Below are 18,194 nucleotides of genomic sequence, written 5' to 3'. Positions count from 1 at the left end.
AACGAGATGGAGATTGGCATTTCGTCAGCGGCGCCCTCTATAACTGTTTGACCACTTACCAATCACCACCTGAGCGCTTCCACCGCCTCGCGCCAGCCAACCTGCATCAACGATGTCCTTCAATCACAGGAGTTATATTGTACACCTCTCCTTCTTCTATAGAAGATGCTTAACAACGCTTTCCCACGATCAGGATGACGCGTCGCAAGGGCAGGCCCTCACCACCGCCATCCTCAGTCTCCAAGAGTCCAGTGTCTTTTGAGATCCCCGCCTCGCTACATCATTTCTCTACCCTGTCACGCTCACTTGCTGCGACGATGGCGACAGGCACGGGGACCTCCTATCACCCTTCGTCGAAATCTACATCGACACCCCAGGTGTCGACCAAACCCACCCCTGCGAAAACGCTGTCGCAACCCAGGCCGAATTCCCAATCCGCCTTGCACTCTCCCTCGTCGTTCTCTACCACTCCTCGTGCAGGCCAATACCCTACTAACAAGGCCAATCCTCTGAAACGCTCTTTCTCAGAGTCTCAACATGATTCTCGATCCGACCACCGACCACCATCTTCGAAGGCGACGTCAAGGGCTACAAAGCAGTCTAATACTCTTCCCCAAGCCCTCGCAGAAGCCACAGGTGCTGTTGCGGTATCCAGTTCTCTCTCTCTGCAAACGCCGCATCTACACATTTCGACGTCTACTCCAGCCGAGGAGCCTCCGCTCAGACCAGGGGAAAAGCTCGTGTTAGCGACACATCCGAACTTGATAGCGCAGTTGATCGCCAGGAAAAGAGCGGAAAATGAGAAGCTAGGTATTCGGGAGCGATGGGCTCGCAAACAGCAGGAATATCGAATGTTGCAGTCTTCAGCTACTCAATCGGCGAATGAGCTTAGTCCTCAAGTCGATCACAGGAAAATACCACAAGCCTCTCCCGAGAGCAGCTCAACACCCCCCCTTGCACGATCTCCGTCGGCCATACCAACACTGGAACCCGCGACCTCGAATATGTTGGACGCACAAACTCCAGCGGCTGAGTCCCCCTCAACGTCAGCGACAGAAGACTCAATAAAACCAGCTGAAAATACCAGTGAGCCACGTCCATCGAAAGACAATGACTCGTTCTTTGAATCTCCTTTCTCCTCGCCAATTGTCGAGTTCCTTGAAAAGGCAACGGAAAATGCAGGGTTGAAAGAACCGCTGAAACATGACGGAGCGATGTCCACAAATACCGTCAGCACGGTCGCAGCATCACCCGTGTCTCATCCTGAGAGCGCTGCAAAGCCCTCAAGCTCTACGTTAACAACCAACAAATTCCAAGAAGCGTCTGCGATACCTCCGCTCTTTTCAGATAAGCCTTTGACGAACCAGTCGCAATCTCAGCCTTTCCGCAAGAACTCAACGCAGAGTCCATCAGTGAATATGCACCAGCAACCTCAGACGGATTCATTGGCTCCAGGCCAAGCTCAAGTGTCTCAACAACAACAAAGAGGAGGACCACCACACTTGGCGCCTCGCCAGCTGCCAGCACCGAGACCCATACCATTCTATCCGCAGAATGCGGGCATGCCAGGCTTCTATAGAGTAGAAATGACCCAGAGCTGGCCAGGCCGCAGCAGCAACTTTGCGGCGACTCCCGTATCAGCAGTTTCGTCAACGCATACTTATGAACAACAGATTTTGTCCCCGAGCATGGCCTATAGCCCCTATGGAGTAGGTTCGATGGCGTCATATGTTGTGGGACCGGAACTTCCACCACCTCCTGGTCCCCTTCACACCTATGGAAGCACGATGGCGCCGGCGGCCACAGGACAGAGAAGAGAGCATTTACTCAATACGGGGCACATAACCGCGGCAGATATAGTCGCCGGGATTAATACAAAGTTCAAAATTGCGACGAAGGATGACTTCGCTGTTCCGAAGCGATAGTGAAAGTCCATCGAGGGATGTCGCTTGCGAATCGCCGTCATTCGTATACCTGAAAATCAGGCTTGCTTGAAAAAGAGTTGGGTAGAAGATACCCTCAAAGAAAAGCAAAATGTTTCGACTTGTTGATCAGCCACCCGAGGCGATAATGATGAACGAATGACACTACAGAGTCTACGAAGTTACCGTGCCGTTTGATGTATTGCTTCCTGGCGTCCGGCTCGCTCTCGGGCATCAAGATGGCCACAGGAAGGCAGCGTTCAGTTAGGTTTGCACAGCTTATGTTGTTGCACGAAGAAAGACCGAAACCGCAAAATTGTACAGTATAACGATATCATGACATTGGGAACGTAGGCGAAATATATGGTACATAGGTGTTCAAGGATGTTGTATTGCTCTTTTCCAACCTGGCCGGCGGAAACCAGACTGCCGCAGTCAGCCAACCCCAGAGAAATCAGCTGTACACTTAGAAAGCACGGGTCAGGAATATGATTTTTTTGGTCGAGCTTTGTTGGTTCCGGCGCATCCCTTGCGCGGGCTCTAGTACTTTACCTTCCCCGAGCTAGGAGAAGGTGATGGGCTTCTTTGTCAAGCCTGATATCAAATCCTCCACGAGATCTCGCTTGCGTTTCTTCCTTTGGTCGGCCTCGTCCAGGACCAGAGCAGCCTTGCCATTGCTCGGCTCAGCCCTGGTAGATCCTTGTTCTCCTTCAGCCTCGTCCTCGTCTGTCTGAGGAGGCATCCATGAGCAGATCCTCCCGTCCCCATGGGCCGTGTACATCTCCACTCCCTCCCCCACGGGAGCGTTAACCCGCCAGACCATCGCGTTGATTCGTCCTCCACTAGTCAGTCTCGCGACGTTGCTTCCGCTGCCGCCCCCAGCCGTACCACCCGGGCCGCCTTTTCTGCTGCCCCTCTTCGCGCTGGCGCGCTGCGCGTCGGACACCCTGATCCCTTCCGTCTTGAGAATCCTGACCAAATTGCCCTCTCTCAGGTGGTGCTGGAACACCATGCCCCTGCCGTCGTCGTTCGGCCACCATAGCATCTCCTTCCCCACGCCGTGATATCCCCGTGGAGAGATCAAAGGTCTCAGTTCGCCTTGCCTCTCGTTCCTGATCCGCGGGCCGTAATGCACCAGGTCGTTGCGGCCCGAAGCGGCGTCCCAGACGCGAATGCGTTGGTCGTGGCCCGTGGTGATGATCTTGTCGCCCATCGGCGACCATTGCACGCTAGTCACGGGACCATTATGCGCGAGGGCGTTGAAGTCTAACAACTCGCGACGAGCTCCTGCCCCGGTGGTGGCAGATACGCCGATCACGCCGACCGCGTCGTCGAGGTCCAAGGAAGCAAAGGCGGCGTTCGCCCGGCGGATGTCGTAGAAGAGCACGCGCCCGTCGGCGGAGCCGGAGGCGAGGATGTGCGACTGCTTGGGGGACCAAGATAGGCTGTAGACGGCGCCGTTGGGCCCGGCGAGAGAGTGCGTGGAGAGACCTGAGCGGAGGTCGAGAAGGCGGATGGCTGGGTGGGCTGTGCCGACGGCGATCAAGGGCGAGGAATCCGGAAGCCGCGAGAGGCAGTGCGTGTAGGGGAGAAAGTCAAGGGAGAAGGTGTGGACGGGCGTAAGAGCGGACGGGGTTATCGACGTGATTTTGAGCGTTTTGTCATAGGACGTTGTGAGAAGGGTGGACGGGGAAGGGTCGAATGGGTAGATTGAGATTGAGGTGAGAGCGTGAGTATGGGAGTCGGGGGTGCTTTTGGACAGTGTTGCCTGAGGGGTGTATTTCGTTATTGCAGTCCCTGAGACGAACGCCGATGATGACGATTCGTGCTCCTCGAGATCCCACAGCCGGATGGAAGAATCCGCCCCTCCTGAAAGGAGATAGCGGCCTTCATTCTCGTCGATGGCAAGGCAATTTACGCCGGCTTGGTGGGCAATATAGGGAGGTAATCCTCCTCCGCTTCCTGGGCCGGCATCATCCTGCTGAGATCCTGGCTCTGTCGTCACCCACACGAAAGTGATGTCTTTCCGATGACCAAGGCTGTGAATCAGGCTCTCGTTATGACTTCGCCTGAAGGACGACGACGAGACCGTGCCGAGGCACCGGCCCAAGCGGAGTTGATTCATGCATCAGCGAGACGCGGACGGCGGTGCTTCCTCGCGACAGCAATAACGTAGAGCCGATAGATGAATGTACTGGAGCTGACCCTGGGGTTGAGATCACTCAGGACGTGATGATCAAGAGGGAGGATTGTGAGTGCGGGATGGCCAAGCAATAAGGCTCCAGAAGCACCAGGATGTGCGGATGTTTTGGTCTGACAGGCATTTCCCCGCATTTCTTGCTCTATGATGCCATTCCCTCGTCGTCTGACGTATTGCCGTTCTAGGAGCTGTCCTTTAAGTCAACTTTATACAGCTGGTGGCCTTGTGACTTGTTTGAGTTGCATTGTAAGAATGTGTTGTCTGGGCGAGTCACCCTTATTGCGCGACTGATCGAGAACGAGCTCACCTGCGACAATGTACGAGTTCAGCCGTAGCAACATTTTGTACTTCGTGTCACGATCAACCCACCGTATCCACTAAGCCCAAAGGCGCAGTTTGCAATTCCGTCGGAGTATTTACGCGGTTGACCTTTTCCTCGAACCACGGCAGAAAATGTTGCTCGAAGATGGTGTTTGAACTGCATATCTGGGGCCCAGCATTCGAGCTTGCTTCTATCGACGCCCAATGCCTAGCTGCGATCATCTACCTGCGCCAATGCCTGCAATCTGACCGCTGGGTGCTGATTCCCTCGAGTGAAGCACGCGTCAGTCCCCTTGGAGAACTTCCTGCCTTGCGCGATGGCGAGACATGGGTCGCTGGCTTCAGCAATATAGTCGACTATCTACGGGATGTCTCTAATGGCGAACAAGACCTTAACAAAGACCTCAATGCCCAGCAACAAGCAGACTGCGCAGCCTTTTCAGCCTTCATTACTTCACGCGGCCAACCTCTCCTCGACCTCAGCCTGTACGTGAGCAGTGACAATTATCTGAATTGCACGAGACAAGCTCTCAGCGATATCTTGACATGGCCAAATAGCTGGACTGTGCCTCATCAATGGCGCGCACAAGCAAAGAAGAGATCGGAACACTTAGGTCTAAGCAGTCTGGACGTGGACAGTGCACAGGAGGAGGAGAACAAGAGAGCGGATGCAGGGTTGACTGCGCACATACCAAAGTCTCTCCGAAAACCCAGGCAAACAGTTACGGGGCTACTAGGCCGGCACCAGCAAAAGAACCGATTTCGATTGGATGCTGTCACCGAAGATTTCTTTGAGCCGCTGAGTGAGATGCTGGGGGAGAAGAATTGGCTTTTTGGCGATCAGCCCAGCAGCGCCGACTGTCTGGCGATTGGCTTTCTGGCCCTGATGCAGACGCCAGCGCTGGAGCATGGATGGCTGCGGGAGTCTCTACAGGCGAAACATGCGAGTCTAGACAAATGGGTGAAGAGTCGGATTGCGGAAGTGTTTGGTCCGCCGGTCGACACCTCTTTGGTTCTGGGGCGGAAGCCAGGGGTTGTTGCCGCCGAGTTGTCATTACCATGGCGAGTACCTGCTTCAAGGAGCTTCCCGCAGCTCTTGCAGGCAGTGTTGGAGGGGTGCATTAGCTCGATCCCTGCCATAGGATCTCTGCATGGGATCTCGGAGATCGGCAATACGCGTGGAACAGGTCGAGAACGATACCGCGAGAAACAATTGCAGCTGGCGAGGCTGCAGCGACAACGAGACGTGTATCTGGGGTTGATGGCGTCGACAGTGACGACGATGGGTGTGGTAGCATGGTTGGTGTATCAAGGCCTACTGCCGGTGCCTCGGTGGGGACGTCCTGCATCCCGGAGACGTGGATTTGGCGAAGCAGGTGCGCTTCTTGGGCTGTGATGAGGGAAAAGGCGATGATATCTGCACAGATTAGAATGACTGCCTAGTCTGGACAGGAGCAGCAATTCGGGACACTGCCCACTTTCCTCTCCAGGAGCCAAACAGTACCGCGAAGGGGATAAGTCGATCAAAAGTGAGGACCTTAAGATGGGCGGACGCCAAGGATACAGCCTTGTCAAATACGTCGATGATGATTCGCTGACTTCGATGGGGGGTGGACGGGTACCTGCCGCTGCAATGCCTGGCGATGGCGACATTGGCCCAACCAGCTGCGCGTGGGGGTCAATCGCTGCAAGCCTCGTCCAATGAACTGCCCTCAGTCTTTCCTCACCTTAAGGTCCTCACTTTTTGTGTCCATATGCTTCTCCCCCTCTGCTTCACTGGCGTCGGCGTCAGCTTCGTCACAGCTGTTGCATCGCAACGGTAGCTTCCTTCCCTCTCCTCCTAGCGGAGCGGGGGTGGGAGAACACTGCTTGGTTCAGTTGCATCTGCGAAAGAACCAGAAAAGATCCCTCGCTGATAGTCTATCTAATCTATTGTATCTCCATCCGTTCCGCCTTGTTAGTCTATGCCTCCCATCCTTCACTCGCGGGATCTGCAGCTGGTGGAGTCCACAAACCTCGTCGCATCTGCCAAAAGTCACTCGACTTTTCCCCAAGCTCGGGGCTTTGCCTGGTAAGGTCTTCTGCTTCATAGAGGGCACAAAACTACAGGTCGCTCACGTATTGTTGATCTAGATTGTTCCAGCCATACCTTGCATACCTTGTGCGGTCCCTCGCAGCTTCAATCCTCGACGCTATACGGTCGCAATCTGCCGCTAGCCGTCCGTGCTCGCTTTTCGCGCCGAAATGTCCAACCTCGAGTCTTTCGTTTATCTGACGGTTCGGCAAGATGACTCTGGAGTGACCCCGGCTTGTGATACGGGGAATGACTACGACGGCCGCATTGGCTTGCGAATAGCCGCGCTCTTCATCATCTGGATCACTTCGTCGATAGGTGCCGCGTTTCCCATCTTTGCAAACCGGCATAGAGGGCTAAAAGTGCCCGACTGGGTGTTTTTCATCTGCAAGTACTTTGGGTCTGGAGTCATTATCGCAACTGCCTTCATCCACCTGCTAGCGCCTGCGAACGACGCCTTAACGAATCCATGTCTTACCGGGCCCATAACAGAATATGACTGGGTCGAAGGTATCGTGCTGATGACCATCTTCGTGCTCTTCTTTGTTGAGTTGATGGTCATGAGATACGGGAACTTTGGCGGAGGGCATAATCACGACCACGACGATGGTGCTCATGCCCATACGCATACTCATTCACACGCTTTGGAGTTGGACAGGTCTACCACCGACACAGAAATGACTGCCGCCCCGAATTCATCGCCCTACAAAGACAATCCCGTTTCCGTGAACATGCCCCTGTCCCCTCGGGTGTCTCGGCCTCAAAGTACGCATGTGCCTGGAGAAGACCACATGGGGCATGCTCGTGAGCATAACGAAATCGAAGAAGCCGCCAGCCCACTAAGCCTTGAAGATTACAAAGCGCAAATGACGGCGATTTTCATCCTCGAATTCGGCATCATCTTTCACAGTGTCTTCATCGGTCTGACCCTTGCTGTGGCTGGCAGCGAGTTCGACACTCTCTTTATCGTCATCATTTTCCATCAGACGTTTGAGGGTCTTGGTCTGGGATCTCGGCTCGCCGTGACGCCGTGGCCGAAAGATCGACGGTGGACCCCCTACGTCTTGGCTTTGGCCTATGGCCTCAGCACCCCTCTGGCTATCGCCATCGGCTTAGGCGTGAGGAAGAGCTACCCCCCTAACTCGGAGACGACGCTCATCGTCAACGGCGTCTTTGACTCGGTGTCTGCCGGCATCCTGATTTACACGGGTTTGGTCGAGTTAATGGCTCACGAGTTTATGTTCAGCAGCTCGATGCGAAAAGCTAGCATCCGAACAGTCATGGCGGCTTTTGTCACCATGTGTCTTGGTGCCGGATTGATGGCACTGCTTGGCAAATGGGCTTAGTGAGCTGGCGTTATGCAATGTTTTAAGAGTGCGGCATTGAACCATGTCAAGGAGGAATGCCGGATCGCGTGTGTACAGAAGGAAAATGGACTAATCTGAGGGATGAATGAATCAATGATACCCCGGAGAAATATATCGATAGAGCTACGATAATCGCGCAATCGAAAAGACAGGCGCCTTTCCATCTCTGTCCGAAAAAGCCTCTTCATTTCGCGCCCAGCGTGATGAGCCACTGAAAGTTTTGATGATGTGGAAGATTGTAGTGATGGAGACGACTGATGACTGGCGACAGGCTGGACTTGAGCATATTGTCCCTAGACTGAGTTAGGATAACCCCTGCGACAGAGGACCGAAAGAGCGGGGCGAGGCGAGGCGAGGCGAGGCGAGGCGGAGCAAGGCTAAAACAGAAAGGGCCGAACAGGGCGAACCATAACTAACCTCACGTCTACGAACGATGGACTTGGGAGAGTTCACTCAACCTACCTCGGGTGACCAGGTTAGGGACCTCGTACATGTCTTATGCACATAGCCAGCTAAAGGTAGCGTACAAGGCCACGCCGGGCTAGAGGGAATAGACAGGCAAGGCTGGACGATGCGGCGGAGGTGCCGCGGACTTAGTGCAGGGACAGAACATGCGTACGTTATATGTATAGTTACCTGTTGTATACCTAGGTATGATCTTCCAGGTAAGTCGCATTAGATCCATTCCCGTAGCACTCTGATCGTGATCATTCGTTCTGCTTCGTTATGTATTCCTGGACGAGCAAATCCAATCCCAATTCCCGTTCGCTGGTTCGCATTATCCAGACAAGACACCCAAGTCATTCCTGGTGCAGCAATAATGAAGAAGAAAAAAACACCTAGAGATTTTTCGCTGGTCGTCGTTGTCTCTTTCCTTTTCCTTTTTTGGGTCCCGTTATTACATGTAACCGCCCCTTCCTGGCCGGACATGGAATCCTCTCGCCATCCCCAGGACACGCTAACTCCCGTCCCTGCTCCAGCAAAAGCCATGGGACACATGTTTTCCCAAGCCCCCTTTTCTCCTTCAGCTCAGCCGTCCCGCGCTAGAATGCCGAATAATCTCCCATTGTCGACTGTGCACGTAGAAATGTCGAGAGCTGGTATGTTTTCGGCACCCGCGCTGATGGCACCAGTATTCCTCGATCCCCGCTGGCTGTATCCCTGCCGGTGCGCACTGCAGTGTGCGGGCGATATGCATCTCGGGCGACAGAGAGGCCCGTGGCAACCGAGTTCGGGGAGAATTTCCGTCTCCACTGTGATGTCGTTGGACGGGAGCCCGCGCATGCCGGCGATTATGAAGGCCGCTTCAACGCAGGGTGTGCTGTTGGCCGTGTTGGCAGACTGGCAGAGTCTTGGCTTGGGTTGGAGGGGAGGGCCACCGTGGAATGGAGGTGAATATGGATTGTGTGCTGTAGACGATAGGTCATCGGGATCCGAAGTCGTAAAGTTCGAATGTGGAGGCGAAGGAAGAGGCGAAGGAATAAAGGCTGAAGTATCGTCTTCCTCTTCGACAAGTGGAGCCCAACTACGTTCTCCTTGAGCTCGGACGTCGGCTGCTGCGATATCATGCACCTTGAGTGTGTCAAGAGGCAGTCCTAAGGCGGCAAGTCGGGGAAGTTGAGTAGGAAATGTGGTTGTCGTCGAATCAGTCGTTTTAGTATTGGTCGGCTTCGCGTGTGTTTCGTGGTCCTGACGAGGTGGTGCTGGATAGCCAACAACAGGAGCGCCATCCGAATATTTCTTACCGTCAAAGACGCGGCTCTTCCTCGTTGGGTCGGTCCGCCTAATCTTCCGTCGTTCGTCAGTGGGAGAACGGTTTTCCCCCTTGTCTTCCTTTGGTGGGACACCGCCCGGACGCGCGGCCAAGGACCTCTGCAGCGCCTCATTCTGCTCCCGCAAAGCCTTAACTTCCTCTCTCAAGGCGCGGTTCTCCTCCGCCACCTTCCGTGCTGCTGCCTGCACTTCTGTCGTGGCTTGCACGCCTTGGGCTTCATACACCCGTATCCGGCGCTCGAGGTCTTGAACGTACACCTGCCGTCGGGCGCGGCAGCGCCTTTGGTTAATCGTGTTGCGTTTAGCCTTGGAGATCTCCGTTGGCGGTGCCGGTCCGGAGGGACTGACTGGGATAGATGGGAGACTGGGGCTGCGCCGAGGTATTGACTCTTGGGTTTTCATCTCAATCCTTGTGTGAGGACTCATTCGTCGTGCCTCTTGATTCATTGGTGGGTCGCTTCTGCTCTCACGTGGAGATTCACGACCAGAGTCCAAAGATAGCCGGTGATCGCTGCCTGGGGAATCAACAGGCCAGAAGGACTCGTCTGCATCTACATGAAGATGGCTCGTGGACACAGTTGTCGCTGGCAGGTCTGGTTGGACGTTGGAGTGTCGTTGGGCGGGCTGAAGCGGCACAAATGATTTTGCGTCATTTTTGACCACCGTAGCCAGCGCACAGGCGACTAAAGCGGCATGTGCCAAGAACCAGTCACCGGCGCGCCTTGATTTGTCCGCTGGATGCTTCCCACAGCATCGGAACGCTTCCACTATGGGCAATCCGTGAGGCACATGTCTACAACTACATGGCTCCCAGAGCGCGAGTCGCCTGTCCCAAGGCGACAGTACCCATCATGAGACGGAATGTTTGTGTCTTAGCGCTTCACTCCTGTCGTATTCGCATCCCTGATGTCTGAGTGCCAAATCTTGAGCCCTGCCCCCCCGATTGCCGACCAATAGATCAGGGACCGTGACACACCGACTGTGTGCATAAGTTCTGAGCACGACACCCCCGAGTTGAACACCGTGCAATCCATTCTGTGCCACTCTAAGATTTCACGTTGATCGCCATCTCCACCTCCTTTGTTTTCAGTAGCGCTTCAAGCTTCCCCCCAAACCACCATGGATGCCGCTACAATCTACCAGGCTGTCAACACCAAGTATTCCGAGGTCGCCTCTCACGCCGAAGAGGTTCGAGCCCAGGCGTCCAAGAGCACTCGCATCGCAGCATCGTTCGGCTATTCGGCCGAGGATCTGGCCTCCCTCCCCACGGGAACGAACCTTGGCCTCTCGTGCGGGAACCCATTGGCGACTGCCAACCTCCAGCCTGCTGAGAACATGGTTGACCTCGGATCCGGAGGTGGCCTTGACTGCCTCATTGCGGCGAAGCAAATGTTGACCGGAAGTCCCTCGCCGAGTGGAAAAATATACGGCGTCGACAGAAGTGAAGCGATGATTGCGTTGGCCACGAAGAACGCAGCCAAAGCCAACCTGCCGGAGGGTCTCGTGGAGTTTATCCAAGCACCAATCTCGGACATTCCCCTTCGAGATTCCACCATCGATCTGGTGGTCAGCAACTGTGTCATCAACCTGGTTCCGGATGAGGACAAGCCCATTGTGTTCAAAGAAATCCACCGCCTCTTGAAGCCGGGCGGAAGAGTCGCAATCAGTGACCTTCTCGCAAAGAAGCCCATGCCAGAGCATATACGACGCGACGCTGCTTTGCTAGTCGGCTGCGTGGCGGGTGCTAGCCTGGTCGAGGAATATCGACGTTGGATGGAGGAAGCGGGGTTTCAGAAGGACAGTATTGCCTTCATCAACACCGAGAAAGACTTGAACGTCTACCACGATGTGGATGGCACCGCACCTTGTTGTATAGAGGACACCGAGTCAAAGAGCTGTTGCGACAAAAGCACAGACAGTGGCTGTTGCGTCGAGAAGAACGGCAGCAAGCCATGCTGCACCACAAACGGTGAGCCTGGCAACAAGATGGACTTCAATGAATGGGTGGCTTCATATCAGATCTATGCCATTAAATGATCGGCAGCCACCTAAGAGAACTTTGCAGGCAGAGTGTGCGCTGCAGAAGGGGTGTTAGTCCAGTCAGCGATCGAGATCGAGGAAAGGTATGATGTAGCCGTGACCACCGTTGAATAGTAATAGCTTTGTAACAACCTCTTCAAGCCTTCTGTTGGGTTCCCGGCCATAACATTGTGTAGTTTCGTGATTGGGGCTGTCGAGTTGGGCCATCTGTTTGACTTTACGCCATGCGAGAATGACCCTGTCAGTCAAGAGACATCAGTGTGCGACATTGCTACAATTTCACCCACTCCAGAATAACTTGCCTCATTCTTTCATGAGGCAGACAACAGGACGCGATGTGGGCAGGAACGAAGTTGGCCAGGCCAGGCCAGGCCAAGGAGGGCGACCACTTAGGTAAGTAAATATTCTGAATCAATGGCATTTGACGCCGATTTGCTAATCGGCGCTTCTCACCGAGACTCTCGAGACCCATTGATTAGTGAATAGGCCTGCGACTCTAGAGTCTATATTATCCCAGCCTATTGCTCAGCATCGAGAAAATTGTGCCTAAAGAGCCAGCGAGAGAGCGCACACTTGAACAAGAAATCAGACCCAGGCAATCACCAAGTCAACAATGCCTCTGTACGATGTCGAACATGTCGCGGCTCTGACGCCAGACCAACAAGAGGCCCTCGCAAAAGCCTTTACGAACCTACACTCCACCCGCTTCAGGACGCCCAAGTTCTTCCTCAACGTCCGCTACACCGACGTCAGCGGGCAGGTCGTGTTCCGCAACGGCAGGAGAGCGGTCTACAACCGCATCATCCTGCGGACGCGAGCGGGCGAGCAGCGGTCCAAGGAACTGTACGACGAGCATTGTCGAGACATTATCAAGATCTGGGAGGACATCGTGGGGACGGAAGGAGAGTTGGGGTTACGCACAGTCTGGGTGCTGGGGGCCTTGACCACTGCTGTCGAGTGCGGCATCGCCAGGCCAAAAGTGAGTGGTAACCCCCTCACCGGCTTTCGCTTCTCTGTCGGGTCTTTTGCTCATGTCAATCTGCAATCCAGGTGGGCGAGGAAGACGAGTGGCTCAAAGCAAACGTGGAAGAATTTCGAAAATTGGCAGCAGCGGGCGATGAGGATTTTGTGGAATTGGTCCAGGAACTCGACTCAAGAGGCCGATGATCCTCAATCTGAGGAAGCATTGTCTATCCTCGACCTCCAACACCGAAACCTCTTCATGCATTATGTGTCCATCGTCCTGCATGCTCATCATCCTCATCCTTCGCTGCTCCCTTCTCTGCCTCTTCCCCTTCCGAATCAGCCTTTCTTCAACTCAGTAACGGTGACGAAAACCCCATTCATAATGATTTGAAAGAAGGCTCGGCCAGCCAAGCTTAGTTGTCGTGTTCGTTGTTCCTCGGTGGGAAAAGAGGTGAAAGAATGAAAGAAAGAAAGAAAAAAGAATGTGTCGATGGCCCTGCCGGCGAACCGAGTATTGTTGCTCTGAGTTGACGTTACACTTGCTTTTCCTTGTCGTCGCATCATGTCGTCGTACAAACATGAAACATCACAATGACGAATCTGAGAACAAAAAAAACACTAAAGAAAATATCAATAACTCCTCCCGTACATGAATCCACCCAAGGGTCCTTGATGAGGTTGTGGTGGTCGAGTAGCTCCAGGGCTTGCAGAGGGCACCAGTGGGCGATGAAACATATTGACCAGCTTACGGCCAACAGTGGGTTCAATCTCTGTACCGTCTCGGGCAATCTTCACTTCGCGATTCGCATTGAGAGAGTTTCGAAGGCCCCTTGTCCTGTAGAATGGTAGACGATCGGTAGACATCCACTTGATCTTGAAGGGCTTCCCAAAAGTTTGTGGCGTGGCTGGACTGGTTGATTCATAACCTTCTCCAGAAACATTGCCGGTGTCATCGTCTGGATGTTGCTCTTCTTTCTCCTTGCCTTCTGTGTCTGCCTCCCAGAAGATTGTACCTCTGGCTGAGTCGTCAATAATTCGTCCCTTAGGTGCGGTCACCGTAGCCGGTGTCGGTATGGTCAGGGGCAGATCTGCAGGACTCGGCTCTCGCGCCTCTGGGCGTGGTTGGTATTCGATATTCGCGGCGGCCTCGTCGTCGATCGCCGATTCCATCCGAGCGTATCCAAAATACTCGCCAGACTTATTGGCCGAAAAGACGAGGTAAACATTCTCTGCAGTCTGATGTATCTGTCAGTAGCCAAGTCAATTCCTCTCACGACTTGCACACTTACTCGATAGGCATTGTTCAACACTGCCTCATTGTGGGCCTGTGTTGCCCATATTCCGGAAACGACGCTCCGCTCCAAGTCGTCGATGGTCAAGCTTTTCACCACGAAGAACCTCTCCTTCACCTTCTCCATAGGTTCTGGTTCTGCTGTCATCGTCCCGTCGGCCACCGTTGTTTCTTTCGATACTCCATCAACCTCGGTCCCTGCTTCAGTAGACGTCGATGGTTGTTGGGTCACACCTTGGGATGATGTTCCAGCCGAAGAACTTCCACGTCGCAACCGGCAAACCAGTCGCACCCCTTGGAACCTAGAATCGTGGAAGCGAGCCATAGCAGCTGCGCAGCTAGCCTCGCTCTTGTAATTCACGAAGGCGCAGTTGCTCTTCGAGATCAGGAAGACACTTTCTATGTCGTCTGTCGCTTCCCTTGCGAAATGATCTTTGAGGTCAATTATATGTGTAGCAGGCGGCAAATTGCCAACCCAAAGAGCATGGCCGGATTGCTTTGGTTTCCTAGGTGGGCCTCGGAGCACGGATGTTTGCAGAGACGAATTCGAGCTGGATCTCCTGACAGCTAGGCAGATCAACAGGGTCAGTCACTCACGGAACCTTCAAAGCGGCAAACTTTTCATACCTTTAGAACTTGACGGATAAATGCCAGGTGTTTGGCTCTGTGCAAGGCTGTTATCGAGCCGCAGTTGTGGTAAAGGATAGCCGGCTGCTAATCTAGAGGCATACGGTGCCACATAGGCTGCGGTTCCATGGGGCTGTGAAAACTGTGGATGGTGATGAGATTGAGCTGCGGCGCTTGGATTGTGTATTATCGGCTGTTGTACCACAAACGCTTGATTTGGGTATGGTTGAGGACCGCCTGGGCCTGCTGGATTACCGACAAATTGCGGATAGTTCGCTCCTTGCTGCTGCTGTCGCGATGGCGCGCCTTGCCCATACTGCGATGGGTACTGCTGAGAAAAGGACGGGTTCATATGAGCGGCAGTTTGACCAGCAAACTGCGCGCCTTGGTGATACTGATACATCATAGACGGGTTGGTGGAAGCAGAGTGTTGGTAAGGTTGCGTATATGGCGGTTGTTGGAACTGGCGTATATGGTACTCTGGCAATGCTGCTGCTAAATTCGACATGTCGAGCGGTGCCGTGGTTGCAAAATTCCCAATGGCAAACTGTGGTCGAGGATATGGTTCAAACTCCATGTTCGCGGGCTGTCCCGAAGGAGGATTTGGAACGGGCAGAGGAGTTTGTGGAGGCCGTTCTGCAAAAGTTAGTTCGATCAACCATCACCCAGGGGAGTAATCGACCTCTTGACAGATGCTCGTCGTTGTCACGCAATCTAGGATTTTGTCGAAGCGGAGGCTCGTCCCCCATACCGAAATCCTCAAATATAATCGGAAGTGTATAGTAGTGCTGTACCCAAAAGACAGCCATCAGTCAGTCCATGTTTGCTCTGATGGTGAGACACAGCGGATTAAGCGCCAAAAGAGAGTACCTCAAATAGGTATACCTAAGCTAGAAGTGAAGTCGATCTTGCTTCAACCCAGCAGGAGGCTGAGCACGGATCAGGAGTGTCCCGAGTGATGTCGTTGGTTGTGAAGATGGATTCTGTTGAGAATTCCTTTGACTCGTTCGTCTGTTCGAGAAAGGAAATGAAACAGCCAGCTCGGCGCCAAATTTGGAAATGAACGTGCTTGACAAGGATCCTCGGGGATGTTTCACGGGGCTTCACAGAGCTAGACAGAGAAGCAGTCAGAACTATTGGTCTGAGGGATGGTTCGCAAAAGATGAGCTTTGGTGAGAAGGGGATTCATGTCCAACCGTGTCTCATATCTGGCCTGAGCGGCGTGGAAGTTAAGGACTGGGGGACCATAGAGACGCACATTTAACCCAAGCCTATGGCACATAGCAAGTAAAATTCGACAACGGCCTTAGGGTCCACTGAAGGCTGGTGGCTAAAGGATGAGGCCACGGTGTGATTGGAAGTAGCGGGGATAGAGCCCTTGTCCAGGGCGTAGATGATCAGGACTGGGAAAGACACCAACGATATCGCGATATCCGAGACTGAGAGGATGCCGAGGATCGATAGTTCTTTCACAAGAAGGAGAATATTCCTAGGAGCTTTTTACCCGGTAGCGAAACGACAGGCCGCGCATTCGCTGGCTCGTCAACGGTGGGCGGAACGGTCAAGATCAAGACCATGTATTGGCTCGGATTAGATATGCGATACTGGGACCCGGTAAAGGACAAGGGTGGATATACAACGAGACGGCGGTAACGCGCGACAACCAGTTCTGGCGATGGGCGCTTGATCTGGACCCCAGGGGAGCGACTTCCCATTGAACCAAAAGTGGCTGAAGAATGCTCTTTCCCTCCACTATGGTGCGGAAGTTGTACCCTAGCTGGGGCTCGCAGACAGAACAGCACATCAAAAGGGCTCCAACCTGTGAGGTCCGCAGGGCTGGAAGAGCTGGTACCGAGTCCTTCGTACCGTTTGGTTAGCATGGCATGTGGATCGGTGGGATAGATTGTCGGGCTGTGTGAAAATTTCTCCCATCTCTTTCCGAAGCCAAAGTGGCCATGATTTTGGGCGATCCCAAAGGATTTTTCGTTTACCTGGTTCGTGTCCCTCGACAATGGACCATGGGCGAAAAAGGAGCTCGAAAGAAAAGACTGGAAAAATACTAGTTAGAACCCAGGAGTCCGCAATGGGGATCCGCTGAGCCACGAACCCCTAGTTAGAAGTTGTGGCAACGCTCAACAGGGGGTCGCAGAGTCGGAAGATGTATGCCTCATGGCCTGTAATTCGCTCGATAGGTAAGTCGCCAGTCCATCGCTTATGGCAATAGGGACACACCCCGGGTACGGTTCCACTTATTAGTGTGAGGCCTGTCTGCTGAAGTGATTGCGTGCCCATCAGAACGGGGCGACACCAGACGGAAAGGCAGCGGTCATGCATGTCTGGGACAGCTAGGAGGTTCCAGCCAAGGGTCAAGTGTCGGGTACCGTCAGCTTTTGCACTGCAACTTTCAGCTGATAGTCGGATCGTGCTGGTAATCTTCGAGCGTGCGGAGGTTGTGGCTTCGGGAGTGAGGTCTTTGGGATGTTCTGGACCGCCCAAGAGGAGGCAGGCAAGCCACATTTCCAAACGTTGCGAGTCTGTGCTCCACTGCTCGGCTTCTGCGGCGATCTGGATCCTCTCCCAAGTGGGAAGCAAAGTGGACAAGGTCGAGAACTGCCACGCTGTGTTTGTAACCCATCATGACACCCAACGCTGCAAAACGTCATAGGAAAACGATTTTCGTTATCGAAGCTGCTCCAAAGCAAAGCTTATCTTACGTCCTTGTTGTATTCACCGCAAAACCTAATGCGAGAACTGCTGCCTCTGTGCAGATCATACCCAGGACTGCTCTGACGCTCACGCGATCGGCTACGAAGTAGGCGCTCCATTACTGTGGGACAACCCCCGCCGTTAACGGGAAACTCTTTCGCATCTCTGGGTGTAAAGAACAGTGTTGTATTTGCAGTGACATTCCCGTGGGTAAAGATGAACACCGAGCTGAGGTCTGCCGCAGGGATGTTCCATGACTCCTGCACATGTGATGGAAACTCTCTTTTTCCTGAATAGTCGCATTCGTTTGTCCCAGAGCGCAGTATGACGGAAGGATAGCATCATTTCCAGACGATCGCTATGCACGGCAAGCCCTCCTATTGTTAGAACGACGCAGGAACGGTCAGAATCTGATCATCACCTTGCGTAGACCGTCCCGTGTCAATCAGCAATTGCTTCTGGCCCGAGTTTGTGGCTTGCTGTCTCAACGGCACTATGGGGCCCAAGGTTGGGTGGCGACAGCGACGTCTCGCTGGCAGATGTCGATCATGTGGCGGGAACCGCAATGCTAACCAACTTGCCTTGAGTCACGAACAGAGGATCCGAGGATACGGTCCCACGGAGTGGCTGGACCCTTGTTTGTGGCTGAGCATCTTCGTTCTCCAGGATTTCGGACCAGGGTCCTGCTCGACCCGACGAAAACAAAATATGGAGAAGGGAAGAAAGATGCGATTGTTGTGCAATTCCCATCTGTTCGAGCTACTGGAGAAGGTATAGCGGGCTGCGGAATGGAAAATCTATCGAGCGCCCGCGGAACTTGCGTCATGGCCTTGGCACCGCAAGCGTTCTTGTTCCAACCTCATTCTTCATCGCCTGTGCATCACTGACTATCACTTCCTACTTCTTG

General features: G+C 53.8%; 8 protein-coding genes across 8 annotated transcripts; 5 read left to right on the top strand and 3 right to left on the bottom strand.

Moving 5' to 3' along the window:
* The first annotated feature begins 7 nt into the window (after positions 1–7).
* Positions 8–2,391, top strand: PV07_05472 (uncharacterized protein). Its single transcript, XM_016392373.1, has one exon. The coding sequence runs from the start codon at positions 195–197 to the stop codon at positions 1,923–1,925; it is 1,731 nt and encodes a 576-aa protein (XP_016249892.1). The 5' UTR covers positions 8–194; the 3' UTR covers positions 1,926–2,391.
* Positions 2,241–4,397, bottom strand: PV07_05471 (uncharacterized protein). Its single transcript, XM_016392372.1, has one exon. The coding sequence runs from the start codon at positions 4,045–4,047 to the stop codon at positions 2,485–2,487; it is 1,563 nt and encodes a 520-aa protein (XP_016249891.1). The 5' UTR covers positions 4,048–4,397; the 3' UTR covers positions 2,241–2,484.
* A 75-nt stretch (positions 4,398–4,472) lies between these two features.
* PV07_05470 (uncharacterized protein) lies at positions 4,473–6,240 on the top strand. Its single transcript, XM_016392371.1, has one exon. The coding sequence runs from the start codon at positions 4,589–4,591 to the stop codon at positions 5,837–5,839; it is 1,251 nt and encodes a 416-aa protein (XP_016249890.1). The 5' UTR covers positions 4,473–4,588; the 3' UTR covers positions 5,840–6,240.
* An 11-nt stretch (positions 6,241–6,251) lies between these two features.
* On the top strand, positions 6,252–8,486 carry PV07_05469 (uncharacterized protein). The gene is made up of 2 exons (XM_016392370.1): positions 6,252–6,514; positions 6,577–8,486. Exon 2 carries the CDS (start codon positions 6,688–6,690, stop codon positions 7,861–7,863), a length of 1,176 nt encoding a protein of 391 aa, XP_016249889.1. The 5' UTR covers positions 6,252–6,514; positions 6,577–6,687; the 3' UTR covers positions 7,864–8,486.
* Positions 8,487–8,927: 441 nt separating this feature from the next.
* PV07_05468 (uncharacterized protein) lies at positions 8,928–10,059 on the bottom strand (the record flags this gene model as incomplete). Its single annotated transcript, XM_016392369.1, has 2 exons — positions 8,928–9,058; positions 9,111–10,059. 2 exons carry the CDS (start codon positions 10,057–10,059, stop codon positions 8,928–8,930), a joined length of 1,080 nt encoding a protein of 359 aa, XP_016249888.1.
* A 439-nt stretch (positions 10,060–10,498) lies between these two features.
* PV07_05467 (uncharacterized protein) lies at positions 10,499–11,843 on the top strand. Its single transcript, XM_016392368.1, has one exon. The coding sequence runs from the start codon at positions 10,777–10,779 to the stop codon at positions 11,692–11,694; it is 918 nt and encodes a 305-aa protein (XP_016249887.1). The 5' UTR covers positions 10,499–10,776; the 3' UTR covers positions 11,695–11,843.
* Positions 11,844–12,252: 409 nt separating this feature from the next.
* Positions 12,253–12,864, top strand: PV07_05466 (uncharacterized protein; the record flags this gene model as incomplete). Its single annotated transcript, XM_016392367.1, has 2 exons — positions 12,253–12,676; positions 12,748–12,864. The coding sequence occupies exons 1-2, from the start codon at positions 12,311–12,313 to the stop codon at positions 12,862–12,864; spliced, it is 483 nt and encodes a 160-aa protein (XP_016249886.1). The 5' UTR covers positions 12,253–12,310.
* Positions 12,865–12,883: 19 nt separating this feature from the next.
* Positions 12,884–16,405, bottom strand: PV07_05465 (uncharacterized protein). Its single transcript, XM_016392366.1, has 6 exons — positions 15,840–16,405; positions 15,452–15,692; positions 15,264–15,369; positions 14,582–15,217; positions 13,953–14,521; positions 12,884–13,899 (listed from the first exon to the last, which is right to left on the bottom strand). Exons 3-6 carry the CDS (start codon positions 15,328–15,330, stop codon positions 13,294–13,296), a joined length of 1,878 nt encoding a protein of 625 aa, XP_016249885.1. The 5' UTR covers positions 15,331–15,369; positions 15,452–15,692; positions 15,840–16,405; the 3' UTR covers positions 12,884–13,293.
* Between the last annotated feature and the right edge of the window lie 1,789 nt (positions 16,406–18,194).

The sequence above is a fragment of the Cladophialophora immunda genome, assembly GCF_000835495.1.
Source record: "Cladophialophora immunda strain CBS 83496 unplaced genomic scaffold supercont1.3, whole genome shotgun sequence".
NCBI classification, from domain to species: domain Eukaryota; kingdom Fungi; phylum Ascomycota; class Eurotiomycetes; order Chaetothyriales; family Herpotrichiellaceae; genus Cladophialophora; species Cladophialophora immunda.
The sequence above is the reverse complement of the archived record's forward strand: the minus strand, read 5'-3'. Positions and strand labels throughout refer to the sequence as shown.